Here is a 19,715-nt window from a genome sequence, read left to right as displayed (position 1 = left end):
CAGGGAGTCACGTTTATTTGTATCTAAGTATACCTACTGTAGTCTTCGAAAGGGTTACCTCTCTATAGAATTCAATTAATTAATTATTACGTTTATACGATGTATAGAACTATTAAATTCAATAGTTCTATACGTCAAAAGTTGTTATTGGTGAGCAATTCGTGAGTGTTATTTTTTATACTTTAGTAAACCTACTTAAAATTTACTTTTTACAGATTCGATACCATGACTTGACCTACCTACTGTAAGACTTGACCCCATGAAAACAAAAGGAATATTGAAACGAACATTGAAAAGAATCAAATATAATAAAAAAATGCTAATTATTTTCCAAAAAAAATGTGTACTGTTACATGCAAATGAAAGAAAGAAAGAAAGAAAAATATTTTATTTGATATCACAAACTTAACTTAAATCTTAAATGCATGGCAAACTTCAGGAAAATCCATTTATTGATAAGAAAAAGTAAGTTTTGTTCGTTATACGCTTACATACGTTTTCTTTTTGGTGCATTAACGTGTTTTAATTTACTTACTTAAATAACAAATCTGTAAAAAATATATGTGCCAATTGTATGCCTATAAGTCTTAAATTTAATAATTTTTCTCATTCTTCTAATGCTTAGGTATATTCTTAATTAAACCGAATCTAATCCAAAACATCATGTCAAAAACTACTGGCACCTTTATTTTTTACAGAATACGAACTTGAATTATTGCTGAACCTTATGTTATTTAAAATTTAGTATTATGTTATCTTTATACAAATACCTACTAGTTAATATTACACAAGCTAAATACTAGTAAAGGTTAAATTAATAACTACTAACCTACTAATAATTAATCTATTTACAACTATTTATTAGTATGTTTTATTGGGTGTATTGCTTCATTCAAAATACTATTTTAATTAAATTGGTCTTGGATGTTTTTCTATAAAGGTATCACAAAATTTTATTCAGAAAGTTGTGGATGGATTTTGTTTCTGTTTGAAATGTTGAAAAGAGAGTTTTCTAAGGAAGGTTTATATGTATTAGCGCGAAGACGGGGCGGTTCACTGTCGAGTTAGTACCCCAAAGAAAGTTCAAGACTCAATTTGTGTGTTTTGACCCATTTCATTTATTTTATCCATACTTTATTGCCTCTTATTGTTGTATAACGAACTGATTCGCCCTTTATTTTATTTATTTGATTTCATTTTATACACATAAAATATGCAACAAATGGACTTTATATGGCCTTTTTTTATTTTCGTGAATAATTGAACTAGGCCCGTTTTCAGTTATCTTTATCAGACCTTGAAAAATAGTATTTTGATTGAAAGATACATCATTAACACTACAAATAATAAAGGCTGAACTCACCAACCTGTGGCAGGATAAGGAGCACCCAATAGGACTCGGGAGTCTTCGGGCCAGGGTCCGTCGTCAGTCATGGTCGTCGACCTCATCGTCAAGTCAGTCTTCAGTCTTATTTTCATATCTCTTTATTTTGTCACACGATTAGAACGATCAAAATGGGACAGAAACCAGTGGGTTTATTTATTTACGTTTCATCTCTCGTTCATTTAGATTAAACGAAGATATAAAACGAGAGGCAAGGCATAGTCAACGTTAGTGAATAGGCGTCCATTTTCCCCCTTTAGAGTAAGTAGTTGTGGAAATGAAAACTTATAACAGGTTTTAATTTTATATAATATGTTGGCGTACGCTTTCGACTATAATCAGCTATCTGCGACACCACTATCTTTGTGTTAAAAATTACAAGCCAGTTAAAATATTTATTAATAGTCGAACAAGTTGATGGTAAGTGGTTACCACTACCTGAGGATGTCATAGAAATTTCATAACAATTCGGACGAACTTTAACTTATTTTCGTTCTATTGACAAGTACCTACATTTCTACCTAGTTTACATTCGCCCTTAAATTCAGAATTTTTAGTTAATGAATAAAATTAGTTATTGTTGAATTTATTCATATTTTTAGGGGTTATGAACTTGAGACTTTTCTTTTAGGTGATAAGCTAACAAGATGTTAATATTTTAATCTCACTTTAAGGCACACTGTTCAATGGGCCTCTCAGTCTTTTAAACACCATTGGCTCTTTCTTCCCCGAAAGGAATAAATAATTCATTATGTAATGTATCATTTTTATTTTGTTTCTCAATAATTATTGGAATCAAATTTTATCACACCTTCATTCTATATATTTTTTCCCCTAAATATTAAACTATATGAAATTTGGAGCAAAATAAAAAAAAAAAAAATTATATAAATTTTATAATATTTATTATTTAACGTTTTAAGTCGTTTTGCAATTTACAGGCGCAAGCGAAGAAAAGAGTATTACAAAGATAATTACAGTTAAACCTAGACTTATTTTAGGCAGTAAGTACATTTAGTTACTTAAAAACGTAGTACCCTACCTGGTAACATAGGGAAAAACACATTTTTGGCGAATTTAAAGATGATCTTCCACCTAAAGTGTAATGTTATGAATGAGAAAATGATAATATTTTATTTTAACTATTATCTTAAGACAACCCAATTAAATAATTACAACCTTATCATTAAGGTTTCTTATATAACACAAAACATTTGTCATTATTGTTCATTTGTTTACAAAAATTATTACATTCTGGATAAAAATAAACTGAAATGCTTATGTAGACTGGCGCACCAAAAGTCAATTCATTTTTGTCTCTTTTCATAAACTTTGCTCATACGGCTCTGGTGGAGGACCAGCCTAAATACAGGTTAATAACTAGTCAAGTACAAAAGAGTATTTGGTTCTTAAAAACTAAATTCATTACATCTATAAGGCACTATTCATAGTTAACTTACTATGATACAATAGTAATAAATAACTACTATTACTTTACAGACCTAACATTTTGTATATCACTTCAAGATACCTCGTCCAGGGAATTTCTTTGTATATTGGTTCTAATTGAAGACGGACTTGCTAATTTTACGACATAAGTTGGTGACGCATCGTACCTTATATGTTTGCTCAACTCTCCTACTATGCTTTCTAAACTTTGAGTTTCTAACTGACTCTCGACTCCTTTATCCATATACTTGTCTGAGTCATTTAACACATTCCCAACATCGGCTTGTGAACCAACAAGCTCATCTACAGATGGCAAAATTGATGGCTGAATCATAACGTCGTCATAGTAAATAGCTTCGCGTTTCCTTACTGTTTGAGTTTCATCCGTAACAACAGTAGATAACACCGTACTAAATTCTCCCGGATATCTTCCTGACACGTATAGTGTCACTACGCTTGTCATTTTAGGCGGAGAAGGCTTTGGCGCCTTTGGTCTGTTCTTAGTGGCGCGGCGAGGTGGAGGAGGAGGCAGTGAATCTTCTTCACTATCTATTGGCGCATCGTCAATCACTTCTTCATTACTATTAAAGTCTGACAAGATGTTGGGCTTAGGACTATTGCTATAAATATCATTATTTAAATTCAGATTATTATTTTGTAATAAATTATTTTGTAGCAAATCAGGTTGTGCTAAGCCTAATAAAGGATTGGCTGTTTGTAAAGCTAATGGCTGCTGCTGTTGTTGCTGTTGCTGCTGCTGAAGAAGTAGAGGAAGTAATAGTGAATTAATTTGAGGAGCTTGTGCAATAGCAGTCGGTGTGGTAACGACTGTATCTGTTACAAATTCAGTAGCAGTTACAACGCTGGTCGTAGGATCAACAATAGTTGTTAAAATAGCTTTACCTCTGAATGTTATAGGTAAAACTGTTTCCCTAGCATCAGTGACTGTAGTTACATATGTTGTCGTTCGAGTTTTGTACTCCGTTACTGGTGTTTGCGCTTGCTGCGGTAACAAAGCCTGTCCTTGTAATGCAAGGAGCGGGTTTATCGCCGGTTGCTGATTTCCAAGAAGTAATTGAGACAATAACAGATTAGCTAATGGAACGTTAGAGTTGATTTCAGGAGCTACCGTCTGCGTTACTGCCTCTACATTATAAACAGTACTTGGAAGAATATGCGAATAAGATGTACGTCGACCTCTTATCGTAGTAGGGGTAAAAACAACTGTTGTAGTGGGTGTTTCGTGTATAAGATATCTTATCAATTTTGTTGCACCATTTTCACCTAACTCTGTAGCTTCATGAGCCAGAACTAATTGCTGATTCCCTAATGGGCCAACTGAAGCAGTAACTTGGTTTCTAAGTAAAATTTCCACACTAGGTGTAGCTGAGAGGACGCTTTTGTATTCAGTAATTTTACCGTTTACTACTGGAATCGTGACTTCGGTGGGTATATGATGCGTAATAGTAATTTTACCATCGTTGAGAGCTAAATTATGAAGAAATCTTTCGCCACTGGTATTTTCATATGATCCTCTTTGCCTGCTTGTTCCTCTACTCGTTGTTGTACGTTGTCGTGACTTATTTGTAGTACGTGATGACGTTGTTCTTGGCCTGTCAGATTGTGACCTACTATTGGCTAATCTTGGTGCCTTAGGCCGTGAAGAATATGTAGTAGTTCTAGAAGTAGGTCTTGATTTGCCTCTTCTATAAGCTGGAGTCGCAACCGTTGTAGTAGAACGGCTTTCACCACGAATTATAAATGGCTGCCTAGATGAAGATTTTGGAGTGGCTACAGTTGTTGATCTTGTGTTACTATTAACTCGTGAACTGAACCGAGAACTAGCCCTTGTTTTAGGAGTTGCTGGTGCTGGTGCTTCGGTTTCGGGTTCTATGTCTACTTTACGAGTTGAAGAGGCTTTTGATCCAGGTCTTCTAAATGTTGCATATTTTCTGCTACCATAATCAACTTGACGTTTAGTTCTTCTTCTGAAGGCAAATGGTCTTATTTGAACTACATTCTTTTTCGGAGCCGGAGTCGACGGTGTTGCAACTTGTTGTTCTTTTCTGTCTGATGAGTCATAATCATTATCTGTATCAAACTCTTCTTCCTCTTCTAATAATTCTTCGTTGTCTTCTACTTTCTGTTCAGTTTCTTTTATTTCCTCTTCAGGTTCAGGCTCTGGTTGTCGGAACAAATTTCGTCTAGGGAATAAAGCGTTTGGTCTTTGCCTGCGTAAAGACAGAATAGGATTTGGTGTTGATCTTGTAGTAGTCGTCCTCCTTGTTGTTGTTGTAACTCTACCACGAGATGTTATTCCTGCATTTCTTCTCGGAGCAGGTGTTGTTGATCTTGGCGTTATAGCAGTACCTGGTTGTCTGTTAATTAGCGGCCGTCTAAATCTTAATAAAGGATTATTAGTTGTTCTAACTGGTGCTTCTGTCACTTCATCCAAAGATTCAGTAATATTTTCTTCTTGTTGTGTCGCTAATGTCTCAGCTTCATTTTGGTCAGATGGGAACGATATTGTTGCTGATTGTCTCCCATTTCTTAGCCGTGATGCTGCAGTAGGGCGAATTTTGGGTGCTACTGATCTACTGGCATAATCTAAACTATTGCTTCTTAATGAGCTAGATCGAAAACCAGTTCTTCTGGAAGTGGGTTGAATACTACCTCTTGGAAAAGCACTAGCTCTTGATGCGGATGGTAAATTTGATGCAAATCCAGATGCACTGGCACGTCCTGAAAATCTTCTACCTTGACTTGAGGATCCAGGGAATGCAGACTGCTTTCTATTACTACCAAATCCTGTTGGTCTGACTGATTTCAAAGTTGGTGTAGCTGTAATCGTTGGGGTAAAATCTAATCTAGTAATTGTAGTGGCACTAGTTAATAAAGGAACCCGTTTAGGACTGAATGTAGGTCTGTTTCTAGATGCAAATGGTACTATTACAGGTGTAAAGGTCGGTTTTTTAGGTGTAAATGTGAGACGGCTCTTTTTTCTACCATCCCCACCACTTTCTTCTTCTGATTCTTGTTTTGGCTCGGTCGTGGTTTCTGGTTCTGCTACAGAACTTTCTATAACTTCAGGGGAAGCATTGATAATAGAAGCTTCAGTGTTTGTACCCGTGGTTGTTGTCGAAGAAGTTGTTGTTTCAGTATTTAGAGTTTTGTTGTCACTTGTTACTACAGTAGAGTCTCCAGATATGACAGCAACCTGAGAAAACAGTATCTTTTTTTCTGCAGTTGATGTTGGTGAACTATCAGCAGGTTTTACTTCAGCAAACAAATTGTCTATATATGTACCCACAATAACAGTGGGTACAGCTGAACTCACATCTGGCAAAGCAGTTGTTTTAATTTCTTCCTTTACAACTGTTGGAATTATTTGTGGTTTCTCTCCATTATCTTGAATTAAATTTTTATCTACTGAACCAGATGGTACTTTACGGCCTAACTGGTTATCTTCAACGACTTTTGTGTTGTCAACAATATTTGTCACTGTTTCTAGGCTACTCTTTATATTTGAGGTATTACCGGAATAAAAAGTTGTAAAATATGTATATGTTGTGTAAAATGTAGCTTTGCCATCGTCCTGTTCTAAGTTATCGTCAACAAGTGAAGGTTTAAGTTCAACTTCCAAATCTTTCGGCGGTAGAGCGCTATCAATATCAATTGGAGTTGTATCGATTGGACTTATAGTTGGTAGTACTTGTACAGGGGGAGTTACAACATTGGATACAATCTCTTCTCGACTTGTTATTGTCGTGGACTTATCTTTGTACAATGTCGTCCAATAGGTGAATGTAGTATAATACGTTATAGGTAAATTGCTTTCTTCTTCTGGTTGCTGCTCCTTCTTCGGCATAATAGTCTCTGTCACTACATTGGTTATAGTCTCTAGCCTACTTTTTATATTGCTAGAATCTTTTCCTATGTACATTGTGGTAAAATACGTAAAAGTAGTATAACTTGTTTGTAAAAGTAGTGTAGGCGATGGTAAAATTTCATCAATATTACTTTCTGAGCTTATCTGATCTTCTAAAATATTGTTATTGTCTAAATATTTAGTTTCGCCCTTCGAAGAAGATGATTTGACGTCAGTCACATACGAGTTTTCTGTTTCTAAAGGATTCGATTCGACACTAAACAGCATATCTACCTCAATTGGTGTGGGTTGTGGAGTTTTTTCAGTATTTTTATCTTCAAAAGGTTTTTCTTCATCTTCCTCCATACTAACGCTTGTTTCTACAGATGAATTGTTTTCGGGTATTTCAGGACGAGATTTTTTTACTTGTTTGCAATTAGCAAAGTTAAATGGAGCTTTAGTACTTTCAGCCGTTAGTGTATTACTCTTCGTAGGTATCAATTCTTCAGGGCCAACATAGTTAGTGTAGACTTCACTTCTGCTACAAACGTTAGCATCATCACCGACATAAATAGTTGTAAAGAATGTGTATGTAGTATAATAAGTTTTTACAGCATCGGGTTTAATGCTTGCAACGACGTCATCACCTAAAGATGGTGTGGGAGTTTGAGACGAATAAGTATCTGCTACTTCGACTGATTCTAGTACATCTTTGTTTTTAACTAAATCTATGATACTGTTTATTTGATAGGATTCTGTGGGTCTTCCTATGCCAACGCTAGTAGGAGCTATTTCATCTTCATTAAAAGCACCAAGTAGGGTTGGATCTAGCTGTGATAAGTCAACTGTAGATGTTATTATATTTGTAATGACAGACTTATGACTTGCTACACTTGATGTTTGTTCACCGAAGAAAGTAGTAAAATAGGTATATGTAGTATACAGTGTTTTGTAAATTAAGTCGATTTCATTTTCTTGGGTTTCATTTATTTCTTCTGAACTTGGCTTTTCAGTTGGCTCATTGGAATGTTCAGTGCTGACTGACACTTCAACATGACTGTGACTTGTTGATACACGTTCCGTAGTCGTTGTTGAAGTTGTACTGGTAGTAGTTTCTTTTTGGTTACTTTCATCTGACGATTCAACACTATCAACGTCCGTCTCTACTGTTACTTTTTCGTCTTTCTGTGTAGTTACTTTTTCGTCTACAATTGTTGTAGTTTTAGGAGGTTGTTCAGTTAGTATACTTTCATCTGAATTTTTAGTACCGTCAGTTTCTTTTAAAACAATTTCAGGAATTTCTATATTACTGTCAATGGAAGAAGCACCTCCCAATGATATAACAGACGTTGGTTGAATATCATAATTAGTTTTACAAACAATATTCGTCAAATAGCCAACATCACTTTCGACAACAACATCTGATTTTACAGAAGTTGTTGTTTCTGTACTTTCTAGGGGAATGAAGTATGTCGTTAAATAAGTCAATGTTTTGTATGCAGTTGTCATAGTAGATTGTGTTTCTACCCCATTTGTACATAATTCCTCTTCATCATAAGTGTCGTGTTTCGTTTCAGTGGTTGTTTCAAATTCTTCTGAAGACTCCTCACTGTGTCCACTTTCAGTAGTAGTAAATATTTCTTCTGGAATTTCAGTTGTGCTTTCTTCATCTTCCTCTTCCTCTTCTTCAATTTTTTCTGTAACTTCAGCAGCTGTATTATCTGCCTCTTCTTCAGAATTTATAAGGACTTGTCGTAAATCACTTTCAGTTATAATTGATTCAGTAGATTCATCAACAATTGTAGCAGAAGGTTGAATAGAAGATAATGGGTCTGTTGCTTTAGAACTTAAATCTTGTATTGGTATAACCTCTAAATCACCTGAAAGACGAGTGCTTTCCGTAGTGGTAATCCCCGCTTCAGATGGCTGTATAACGTCCAGGTTAAAATCAAAACCATTATTATTTTGTACTGCAATTGTGTCAGGAGCTCTATTATCAATGTCATAATGAGCTTTTTGAAGTTCATCATTATTATATACAGGGGTTTCTGAGCTAATATCACTAATAGTTGGTGTTGGTACTTTCGTTGCAGTGTTTGCTTCATTAGCTTTAAATGTAGCGGTAGCTACTGGTATATCAGATGCTAAGAAAGTAATTTTGTTAGATAATTTGTTTATTGGTTTAGCAGAGGGAAAAACATTGACTTCTTCGGGATTTTGTGGTCGAATTATATCAGTATTCGGTGTAAAGACTATGACTGTGTCACCAACTACTGTTGTAAAATCAGCAAAACCTTCATACGTGAATGTTTTTTTAGGCCTTGGTTCACTCTTTTGCCCAAATAAGCGTTTGGGAAGTTTGGTTTCCTGGGCTACTTGTGGAGGCGATTGTCGAGATTCTACATTGTCAATATAATAAAATATAGGTGAAAATTCATTTTTAATGGTAAATGTCGGTAAGACATAGTCTGGCTTTACTTTTACAATATTCGATTCGTCTAGCTTATTTTCGTTAACAATTGGTTCTGATTTAATTGGTTCAGTTTCTTTTTCGTAAGCCTTGTTTTGGCGATGTAATGTATTAACATTTTCTAAAATCGATGGTTTTATAACAAACTCTAATTTCTTTTCACCTCCAATGGACGGACTGTCAAGAAAGTTTAGGGCTTCATTATGAACATAGCGCGGAATTTCATTAATTGGTTGCACTCTACGCCCTACGGGTTCGTCATATATTTGGTTTTCAGCCTGATTATCTAGTGAAGTCGGAGTATTCCAATATTTAAGATTATCTTGAGCTGGTTTGCTCGCATAAATTATATCCATTTTACTGCTAGGAGCCAAGTAATCTGTATTTTTTAAAACAAATTTTTCAGGATCTATGAAACCTAAATCTTGCTTGACATTCCATTGGCCATCAAAGGCAGAGTGTGCACGAGTCGGTTTGACAACAACGGGATCGTCTACATTCGATGGCTTATTATAAAGTACAAGAGACGATTTTGTGAGCAGTTGCGCATAAATTCTGCCGTTGTCTAAAGTAGTTCCGAGGATTTGCGTCGCGAATTCTGTCGTGACGCCATCTTGGATGAACGTCCGTGCCGTTGACGTGAGTAGGCCAATAAGAGGCTTCACGCTGTGATATCTTCCGATCTTGGAGTAGTCATTTCTCTTCTGGTCATTAACGAGTAGAACAGTCAAGTCTGTGTTCCGTCAAGCAGTCAAGTGGATGGGTCGTCGTGGAAAGCGGTCGGATGTGCGTATAATACAGTCGCGTTGAGTTCAGATGTTGACCACGACCGGGATTAGATTTGAAAGAGAAAGAAAAACATACAATTAATAATGCAAATACATAGAATAGAATACTAATAGATAAGAAACAATGTATGTTAGCACTAAATAATTTACAACGTTCATTCTTTGTTTGATTTTGACGATACTTCTGTAGTCAGTTAATCTCTCAATACTGATTGAGTGAATAGACAGCCGTACTTTCGTGATTATGATGTTAAATATCGTAGAAGGAGTATTGATTTTGTAACCAACTATGACTAGTGACTTTATCTTTCAAACATGTGATAACTTTCGAAATATCATCAACATCAAAACATTTGTACAAAATGCAAGTGGTTACGCAATAATTGGAAATGTTAACATTAACCGTAGTAAAGAATAGAAAGACAGATATAAAAAGATTTGGAAAATTGAAGATAGAATGTAAGAATTTGAAAAGAGACTCAAGCAATGAAGAAATTTTTACAGAAGAACATATTTAGAGAAACGCCATGGTCGATTGGGATTCCTGGAGGTGAGAAAAAACAATAAACATTTCTTCATAAAACATACAATAAATGAAATCAGCCATGTGTAATCCACATAGTTTAGTATAGTTGATATATTTAATTATATTGACGATAAAATTTCGTTCATTATTGTTATTTTTTTACATTACACACACAGTAGTTAAGATTTGAGTGTGGACCTAACACAAGAATGGTCTAACTTTAAACTTAACTTTTCTCACCACCTCCAATCGCCATTGGCGTATCACATCAATAAACAAAATCTGATGAAGAAAAATCAAACTCACCCCTGTTTTCTGGAACACCCTCTCTTTTTATTCTTGTAGCTTCTATTGACTCGTCATCTAGTAATTCTGAAAAAAAAAATAACTCTTCTTAATTTCTGTGGCACAGCTCTAGTATGCTTGTCTGTGACACCGGAGGTCCCGGGTTCGAATCCCGGCCAGTGCATAATGAGAAACTTACTTTCTCTAATTGGCCTGGGTCTTGGAGTTTTATCTTTGTAAATATTTATAGTAAAATGTCGTTTAGTTAGTATCTCGCGACAGGTTGATGGGTCAGCAACCTGTCACTATTTCAATCTCAATTCCATCTTGAAGCACAGTTGAACGTGGTCTTTCAATCTTCGTGAGACTTTTGGCTCTCTCTTCGATAACTATAAGATCAATTGATTCATCAATTTAGTTTCTAGAAATCGTCACATCAGGGTCACAGATCCATACATAGTGCTCCAAATCAACGATCTGTGATATCGCAATCAGTCGCAAGTCAATTTGATATTGTGTAGAAAGTTGCTGCGCAAGGTCTGAACGCTCCAATTAAATACACATAATAATAAATGATTGTTATATTATTACTAAGCTATTTACTTTACTTATTCATTCATATATTTATATAATCATATCTATATCCCTTGCGGGGTAGACAGAACTAACAGTCTTGAAAAGACTGAATGGCCACGTTCAGCTATTTAGCTTAATGATAGATTTGAGATTCAAATAGTGACAGTTTGCTAACCCATCGCCTAAAAAAGAATCCCAAGTTTTTAAGCCTATCCCTTAGTCGCCTTTTACGGCATCCATTGTATTGGTGCCGGGAACCACACGGCACTTAATAGTTTTCACTCTTAATAGTTTAAAAAGCAAAACATTGTTTTTTATACTACACACACTCATTAGATGCTGAACTTGCAATGCAACCTCATCCTTCCAAAATAATAGGTATTTCAGCACCGATATCATCAAAAAACTAGATTGTGTCCAATTTTATTGCCAAATTCAAATGAGACGAGCCTTTCCTAATGCATAATTGTGGGAAAAATAATACTGCAACATTTACATTTATGAGTGTACTATTGTTATGTTTGTTTGCGTAATTTTATTCCCAGTAGGAACGCATATTCCCTTGCCTAACACGTAATGTACACTTTCACAAATGTCTTGAGCCAGAGAACTGATACAGACTGTGGTAGTAATAAGGAACAGGTATTTTGATACCTGATAAAGATACCTGATATTTCATGAGCGTTTTTGAAGTGTTATGATGGAAAGTGTGATTCGTATCTTAAAACAGTGTAGGTTCATAGGATTTACAATGAGGAAGAAGAATATAATTTAAGATATTCTTGAAATTGTTTTACAGATTTGCCTCCACCAAGATTAAAAAATTTTCGGTCGAAAATTAACGATCCAAAATTGGTCATATTTTACTGGAACAGTGGTTTTTTGGCGAATGTTCTTTTAAAATTAGGTACACCTTTAAATAAAGAACTATAAATACTTTTATTCAATTTTCAAATAAGGAATATTTTTGCCTACAAACTCTCAACGATGTGGGATAGCTGAACACAAGATCTAAACGTTATAAAAAAAAACATGAAACGTCAATTTCAAATATGGAACACTGCATACTCGTATCGGTAACAGTGTTAGTATGTCTCATTGGTACGCTATTCCCCTCACGGAATGACCGAGTGCCATGAACGGTTCCTGTTGACATAGTACTCGAGTGCTCGATTGTTATAATCGATGCTAACGGAAAATTGATGACAGTGAATGTCAAACTTTCACGATTGATGCGTGTTGTATAATTTGAAAGAGTCTTAATTTCATAAAAACGTCTTTATCTTTCCCACGGATGTCGTATAAAGCGACTTAGGGAAATAAACTTGGAATTAATGTTGGGGATGGGCTAGACCCTGTCAGTATTTAAATCTGAATTCCATCAGTTAGTCCTTCAGCTGATCGTGGCCTATCAGTCTTTCCAAGACTGCTACTGTCTTGAAAAGGCTGATAGGCCTGCTGTCTTGAAAAGACTTTTCAAGACTGCTGCTGTCTACCCGCAAGAGAAGTTGACGTGACTATATGTATGTCTTTTATTATCCAAATTGTTTTTACCAAACCAGGTTGCTCCCTTGGCAAACGAGCTTATTGTTTTAATCGCTCTTTACGACTTTATAAGAAATAGAAAAATAACGATTAATAAAAGAGGACACTAGTTGATTGACTAACTTATTAACGAAGACCTCAAACCGGAGAGCCTAGAAATTTAAATTTTGCATGTTGGTTCCATTACGTGATCTAAGAACAGATATTCCGAAATTACGTCTGGAGAGGAAAAGAAAGCATTTTTATTTTACGCGGACGGAACCGCAGGCATACTCTATGATATAACTTGTAAAGACAATGAGGACACACTGACACACTGCGAAGTATTGTGCCGGGAAATTACGCACGACGCATAAATAATAAACTTACCTTAGTAATTGTAGGTTGATTGTCTGATTACCATTTTATTATTGGGGTCACTGACCCGTATTTGTTGCAATATATTTAATGGTTTTATTTTTTAAGCGAATTTAATTTCATTTTGGACTAGAAATAAATAATTTTCTCTCTTACTGAAATACAGGCTTTATCTGGTTTTAAGCACTAGTCTTCCACGTGTATTTTTTTGTAAACATAAATTGTATTTTTTTCTCTTTAATATTTGCTGTATTTACTTGCTTTAATTAAGATATGTGTTTACAATTTGTTGGAATTAACACTATTATTATTTATTTATTACTAACTAAAATCGGGGTTCACAAAAAATTGCGAGTACTGTTAGAAAGGTTACAAGCCGCTCCCTGATTGCATACTATTAATAGGATATAGTAAGACCTCTGTACTTTTCCAAAATTATCGATATCTAATGTGTACTTCGAAAGTTCACTTTTATAATTTTTGAGTTTCATCCTAGCCAACTCATTAACATTAATTATATCTTTGTCTACTAAATTCTTTCTTATTCACACTACAAGTTGTTAAACATCTATATTTAAACACAACTCGAGTTTCGTCATTATAATAAAACTGTTATAATCGCTTCCGTAAATAATATTCCGGTCATCTTTCATTATACATTCAAATTATTTTTGCCCTTATTGTTCAGAAATTGCTATAGTACAGTTAAAACCTATACAGGTAATTTGAATAAACAAAAGAGTTAATTAAGCGCTTTTAACTTGTCAAAACAGTAGTTTTTCACACGCTCTGCTTTCAAAAGATTAAAGAACGTGTAAATGTAAGCTTTAATACCAAATAGTAAAGTAAATAATGAAATGCATTCGACTTGACCAACATTGGACAAATCAAGTGATGTTCCAATTTCAAAAGCATTGAACGATTAGTGGTTTTAATTTTACGTTTTTAGGAAAACTAAACTGTTTACTTACTCAAAAATATATCGATAATAATTTTAAAATTTAAATTGAACCCAATAGAATTTAAACTAGTACATATTATCGAAGACTTACACATTAGGACACATGTTATTAGTCAGCAATATAAAGTACATACATACATACATACATATAGTCACGTCTATATCCCTTGCGGGGTAGACAGAGCCAATAGTCCCGAAAAGACTGAATGGCCACATTCAGCTGCTCTGCTTAATGATGGAATTGAGATCCAAATAGTGACAGGTTGCAAGCCCATCGCCTAAAAAAAAAAGGATCGCAATTTTATAAGCCTATCCCTTAGTCGCCTTTTACGACATCCATGGGAAAGAGATGGAGTGGTCCTATTCTTTTTCGTATTGGTGCCGGGAACCACACGGCATATAAAGTACAATATTATCTTATAAACTTTCTTATTAAGAATATTGTTTTTAATTAATAAATGAAAGAAATCTGAATAAGGATAAGTCCGCTCTTGTACATTTGTTATATGTTTTTATTTTAAAATCTTTACTGTTGACTTTTATAAATTCCATTAATGCAATAATGACTTTACAAACAAACAAATTCATTAACATTAAAATTAGTTACAAAACGGTATTCTGATAATACTATTAATAACGCATCCTACCTATATCTACTTTTGTAGAATATTTTGTTCGAAAGAGCACGTAAGCATATCGTAAAATCCTCGAAACTAAGATTGTATCGGATCGATACTATATCCAATTTTAGCCGTATCTAGTTTCTTTTTATTTACAATTTCACTTTTACTCGCCTTTGTCAGTTCCAACGAAAGTAAGACGTGGTCGTTTTATAGAAAATACCGCTTTCTAGCTTAACTAGTAGAACTATATTTTTTTTTTCAGATTCATATAAAATTTAATTTCTCTTACATTTATATTATTTACAATTCATTCAACTGGATCCTGGGTTGGATGTCTTTATTTGTGATACAGCGCTAAATTTTATTGCATACATACATACATATGGGTGACCATATGTATGTATGTATGAAATAAAATTTATCCCGCATGGGATATGGACGTGAGTCCATATCCCATGCGGGGTAGACAGAGCCAACAGTCTTGAAGACTAAATAGCCACGTTCAGCTATTTGGCTTAATGATAGAATTGAGATTCAAATAGTGAAAGGTTGCTAGCCCATCGCCTAAAAGAAGAATCCAAAGTTTATAAGCCTATCCCTTAGTCTTCTTTTACGACATCCATGGGAAAGAGATGGAGTGGTCCTATTCTTTTTTGTATTAGTGCCGGGAACCACACGGCACCAATACAAAAAAGATTTTTTTGCATAGAAAAAAAAATATTATGATTAGGTTTTTCGTCACAAATGACGACAAATTACAGTTTTTTTTAACAACCTTGCATTTTCAGAAGTCTTCAAAAGTTTGCTTTACTAATTTTTCTTAGTAATTACTACTCACTTGAAAACTTGTTTATTGGAAAATTCTTTATTTTATTTATCTAACATCAATATCCTATTAGAATGAAATGAGGCTCATTAAAGCAGGTCTTCGCTTTATGGCGTGAAAAATGTTAGGTAAAAAGTATATGTGTGCAAACGAGACGGTGATATGTCAACATTGACATGTCGGAAAGAGACAGATAATATGTCAGTGGGTGAGCCAAGCCCTCAGTCATGCAGTTGCCGGATGTTGACATTCTGAAATCAAATGCGAAGCCTAATTTCTTTCTAGATACAGGATAGGTGTTTGAAAGGAACAAGTATTGTTCTTCTGCCGCGCGACGCCGTTTTTATCGCGCGCGCGAATGGAGAGGTAAGTAGAGACTACATCTTTCCACTTGCTACGATCTCTGCATACTTCTTTCGCTTCATCCCTTAGTTCACCGATTATGTAAAATATGTACAATGATAGGAAAAAAAATATATGAAATAGTAAAAAAAAATATTTGAACTTATTTTTTACTTTAGTTAACTAATATAAATCTTGCTTATTTTTTCGTCCTGAAGTTTACCCCCATTATGTTTTTGACCGTCCGTCTATACCCACTATCCTAGAGTAAGTGATTAAACCCGAAAATAAAGAACTCCTCCGTTTTAGTTGTCGGCTAATTTTAATATCATTTCGCATTCAGATCCCACGTTTTACTCAACCGTTGATGACACTATTGCAAAACATCTCATGATTTCTTTAATATTTATGTGAAATATATGTAAACTTAGACGGTATTCTATATGTGGAAACATAAAGTGGTTTATAGTATATATAATTATTGTTTTTTTTTATCAAATATCTGTTTTTTGGCCTCTCAGTAACATACACTTCGAATACTTAAAAGGGCACTTTTTTCAGATTCAAATAGTGACAGGTTGCAAGCCCATCGCATAAAAGGAGAATCCCAAGTTTATAAGCTATCACTATGTTAATCTATTTCAAAATCAATTACGTACAACTATTTTACAATAATTACAAAATTAATAACGTATTGTGTAAACACTACGCCAGAATTGATACCGGTTTGAGTTATAGATAGATCGCCAAATAGTATTGAGCAATGACCTTGTCGAATGGTATCTTATGAGATAAATCTTTTGTTACCAGTTCTTATTTATTTGTACGTAATAATTGGTTAATCCTGATATCAATCGCATGATTTTAGTTTCTTGTCTTTATTTTTTTATCTTTAAGTAGATATTGTATATATATCTTTTGACTAAATATAGTCCGACCAATTTAGTCTTGACTTTGGGTTACAATTGCTTTAATTACCAGGATGTTTAAATTACTACTGTAATAAAATTTTGCTATATCTATATACATATATATTATACTTATATATAAAGTTGCTGTTAATGCATGAAACATAGTACCTCTCCGAATTGTTTTATGATTTAAGTTTGTGCACATTTTATTGGAAATAGTATGCGCATTTTTAATGACTTCTGCCACACCATATGGAATCTTAATATTTCTTGTCTCTGTAATAACCAAAACAAAAAGCATAAGCTCACTGATCAAGAAATCTCAAGAACTGCTGAGCCAATAGAGGTGAATTTTGGCAGGAAGGTAGATTGTAACTAGGAAACGTGTGTAAGAAAGAATTTTTGGAAATTCCTTCGGGAAAGGGAGATAACGGGATTTATCGTTTCACATACTCTCTAGTCATTTAGATATATGAATCTCAATTCCGAAATTCATTTTACAGATCTTCACAGAAAACTGCGTCCGATACAGATGACGAGACACATAATTTTTATATTTTTAAGTAAATACAATATGACATTTCTATTGTCTAATTGTTTTCCTAAATATAATAAATAACAATAAATTTAAAAGAATATTAATAATGGCCAAATTAAATATACTTTATATTCACTTAAGGCCAGCCGGTATGGTAAGTTGCTGACTAATTCGGTGACCTAAGCAGGACATTGCGAAAAGTGGGTGCTACCAAATGGACGTTATAGAAAGTTGTGAAATGTTCAACATTATTGTTTAAAATCGAACAAATTTTCAGAAAAGTCCGAGTAAAAATACTATTTAAATTTAGAAAGTGACATTTTGTTATCAATTCTTATCCAACACTTTAAGGGCAAGTTTGTGCCGTGCGGTTTTCAGCACTTTAGAATAGTACTACTGCGTCTCTTTCTGGTGGATAACGTAAAGATAAGCAAGGGAATAGGACATTTATCTAGTGCAGTTTTTACTATGATTCATATGTTTCCCCTTTAAAAATGGAGGAGATCAAACGGGAGTCTTCGTATAAACCTAAAGATGAAACAGTTTACCGTCTAATCCCCAGGATAAAGATTTTTCAAATTTCAAAAATTTAACCTTCTACATCAACCAATCGTCTTGGGACGAAATTAAATTTTTTGTATGTTTGTAACTTTCGAAACTTTGCTTTATTTTTGTTGGAATTTAAAATAATATAAGTCCTATCAAAAGAATTTTTAAATCATTCAATCATGGGGATTATTAATCGTTTAACTACTTTTCAGGATATTTTTAGATTTTCGAGGAACCCAAGTGTTTGCGCGGTCTAAGTGCCGTGTGGTTCCCGGCACCAACAGCAAAAAGAATAGGAGCACTCTATCTCTTTCCCATGGATGTCGTAAAACGCGACTGAGGGATAAGCTTGTAAACTTGGGATTCTTCTTTAACGCGATGGACTAGCAACCTACCACTATTTAAATCTCAATTCTATCATTAAACCAAACAGCTGAAAGTGCCTCTGTCTACCCCGCAAGGGATATAGACGTAATTACATGTATGTATGTCTAAGTTCGCGGAGAACAACTAAGCAGTAATTGTCAAAATTGTGTATGTTTTCCCTGTTAATAAAGTCAACACAAAACAGCAACATAAGGTCGCCTCTTCAATTCCGTGTTACAATCTCCTTCTAGGTCAGTGTTCCTTACGATCCCATAATGGAACAATAGTCTGGGAAGCGGAGCCGCGTGATTTGCATATAATACATGTGGTTATTCAACAGTTCGCCAGATTGATGGCTTGTGTTGTACAGGTTTTTGTATTAAGTATTACTATATTTGAGTTACAACTTCACGGTAACTTGTATGGGATTGTATGTAATAAATTGTGAATGCAACGATGAAAATGATGAAATTTTTTTATTTACTTAATTAGCCTTTGTTGAAAGTAATAAGTAGGTCTTTGTGGAAATTATCTCCTTATTAATAATTTTATTTTCATATTTGGCATATGAGAAATGAAAATCCCCTTATTAAATCACTCTCAAGGAATCATACGAAGGAATAATAAAATCGAAATCCTAAAATCAAACCGAATAAGGATAAAATTTCATTCAATTTAAATTTAGAACATAAAAAAAGAAAACAGACGTTCCAAGTTCAAACTTAAAAATTCTAGTGGCATAAAGGCTATCACACATTTGACCCCATAGAAAGCGACACCGAGTGAAAGTCTATGGTCAGTAACGATTAAAAAAAAATCCGCATTCCGCTAAATTATTGTTCACACGCCCAATGTGTTAATTTCCTTCGTATTCATAGTATAACAAGCGCGAAGAGACTATTGTTATAAAGACGTTATTGTAAAATCGCCATTTACTTAAGAGTAAACACACATTACTTTAACTTCTAAATTTTATTGGATTTTGAATCTTATGTCTTCTTAGTAAAAATATATTATATTTTAAGATAATGCTTACTCAATTGCGCTGAAGCTTTCCATCGGTATTTGCATTTCAACATTTTCAACGCTTTTTGTATTCATTTATTCAAGTATATGCTGCACAGTTTACATAGTTTTTATAAAGTTATATACGTTTTGTTTTTAACTTATATTTCTTTTCGTGAATAATTCAAAGTTATTAAAAAAAATATTGAAATGCAAAATTGAGAAAATTTTGACAGTTTGTTGAAATGATGACTGAAATAATATTACGCACAACGTACGCAATATGATAAAAAAATGTGTAAATTTATGTTACCAAATGGACAATTATTCAATATAAGTTGCTTAG

General features: G+C 34.1%; 1 protein-coding gene across 2 annotated transcripts in view; it reads right to left on the bottom strand.

The window, feature by feature from the left end:
* The window catches only part of LOC106137127 (mucin-17), a 91,837-nt gene that overhangs the window by 18,289 nt on the left and 53,833 nt on the right, over positions 1-19,715 (bottom strand). Inside the window, exons 2-3 of one of the 2 annotated variants that reach the window (XM_060951513.1) lie at positions 10,792-10,857; positions 2,682-9,904 (exon numbers count right to left, since the gene is read on the bottom strand). In XM_060951513.1, the coding sequence (XP_060807496.1) occupies positions 2,907-9,904; positions 10,792-10,857 (7,064 nt within the window). In that variant the 3' untranslated portion in view covers positions 2,682-2,906. Of the gene's footprint in view, positions 1-2,681; positions 9,905-10,791; positions 10,858-19,715 lie in introns of those variants that run through there. The other variant, XM_060951512.1, reaches the window with a different exon arrangement.

The sequence above is a fragment of the Amyelois transitella genome, chromosome 25 (genome assembly GCF_032362555.1).
Source record: "Amyelois transitella isolate CPQ chromosome 25, ilAmyTran1.1, whole genome shotgun sequence".
NCBI lineage: Eukaryota > Metazoa > Arthropoda > Insecta > Lepidoptera > Pyralidae > Amyelois > Amyelois transitella.
The sequence above is the reverse complement of the archived record's forward strand: the minus strand, read 5'-3'. Positions and strand labels throughout refer to the sequence as shown.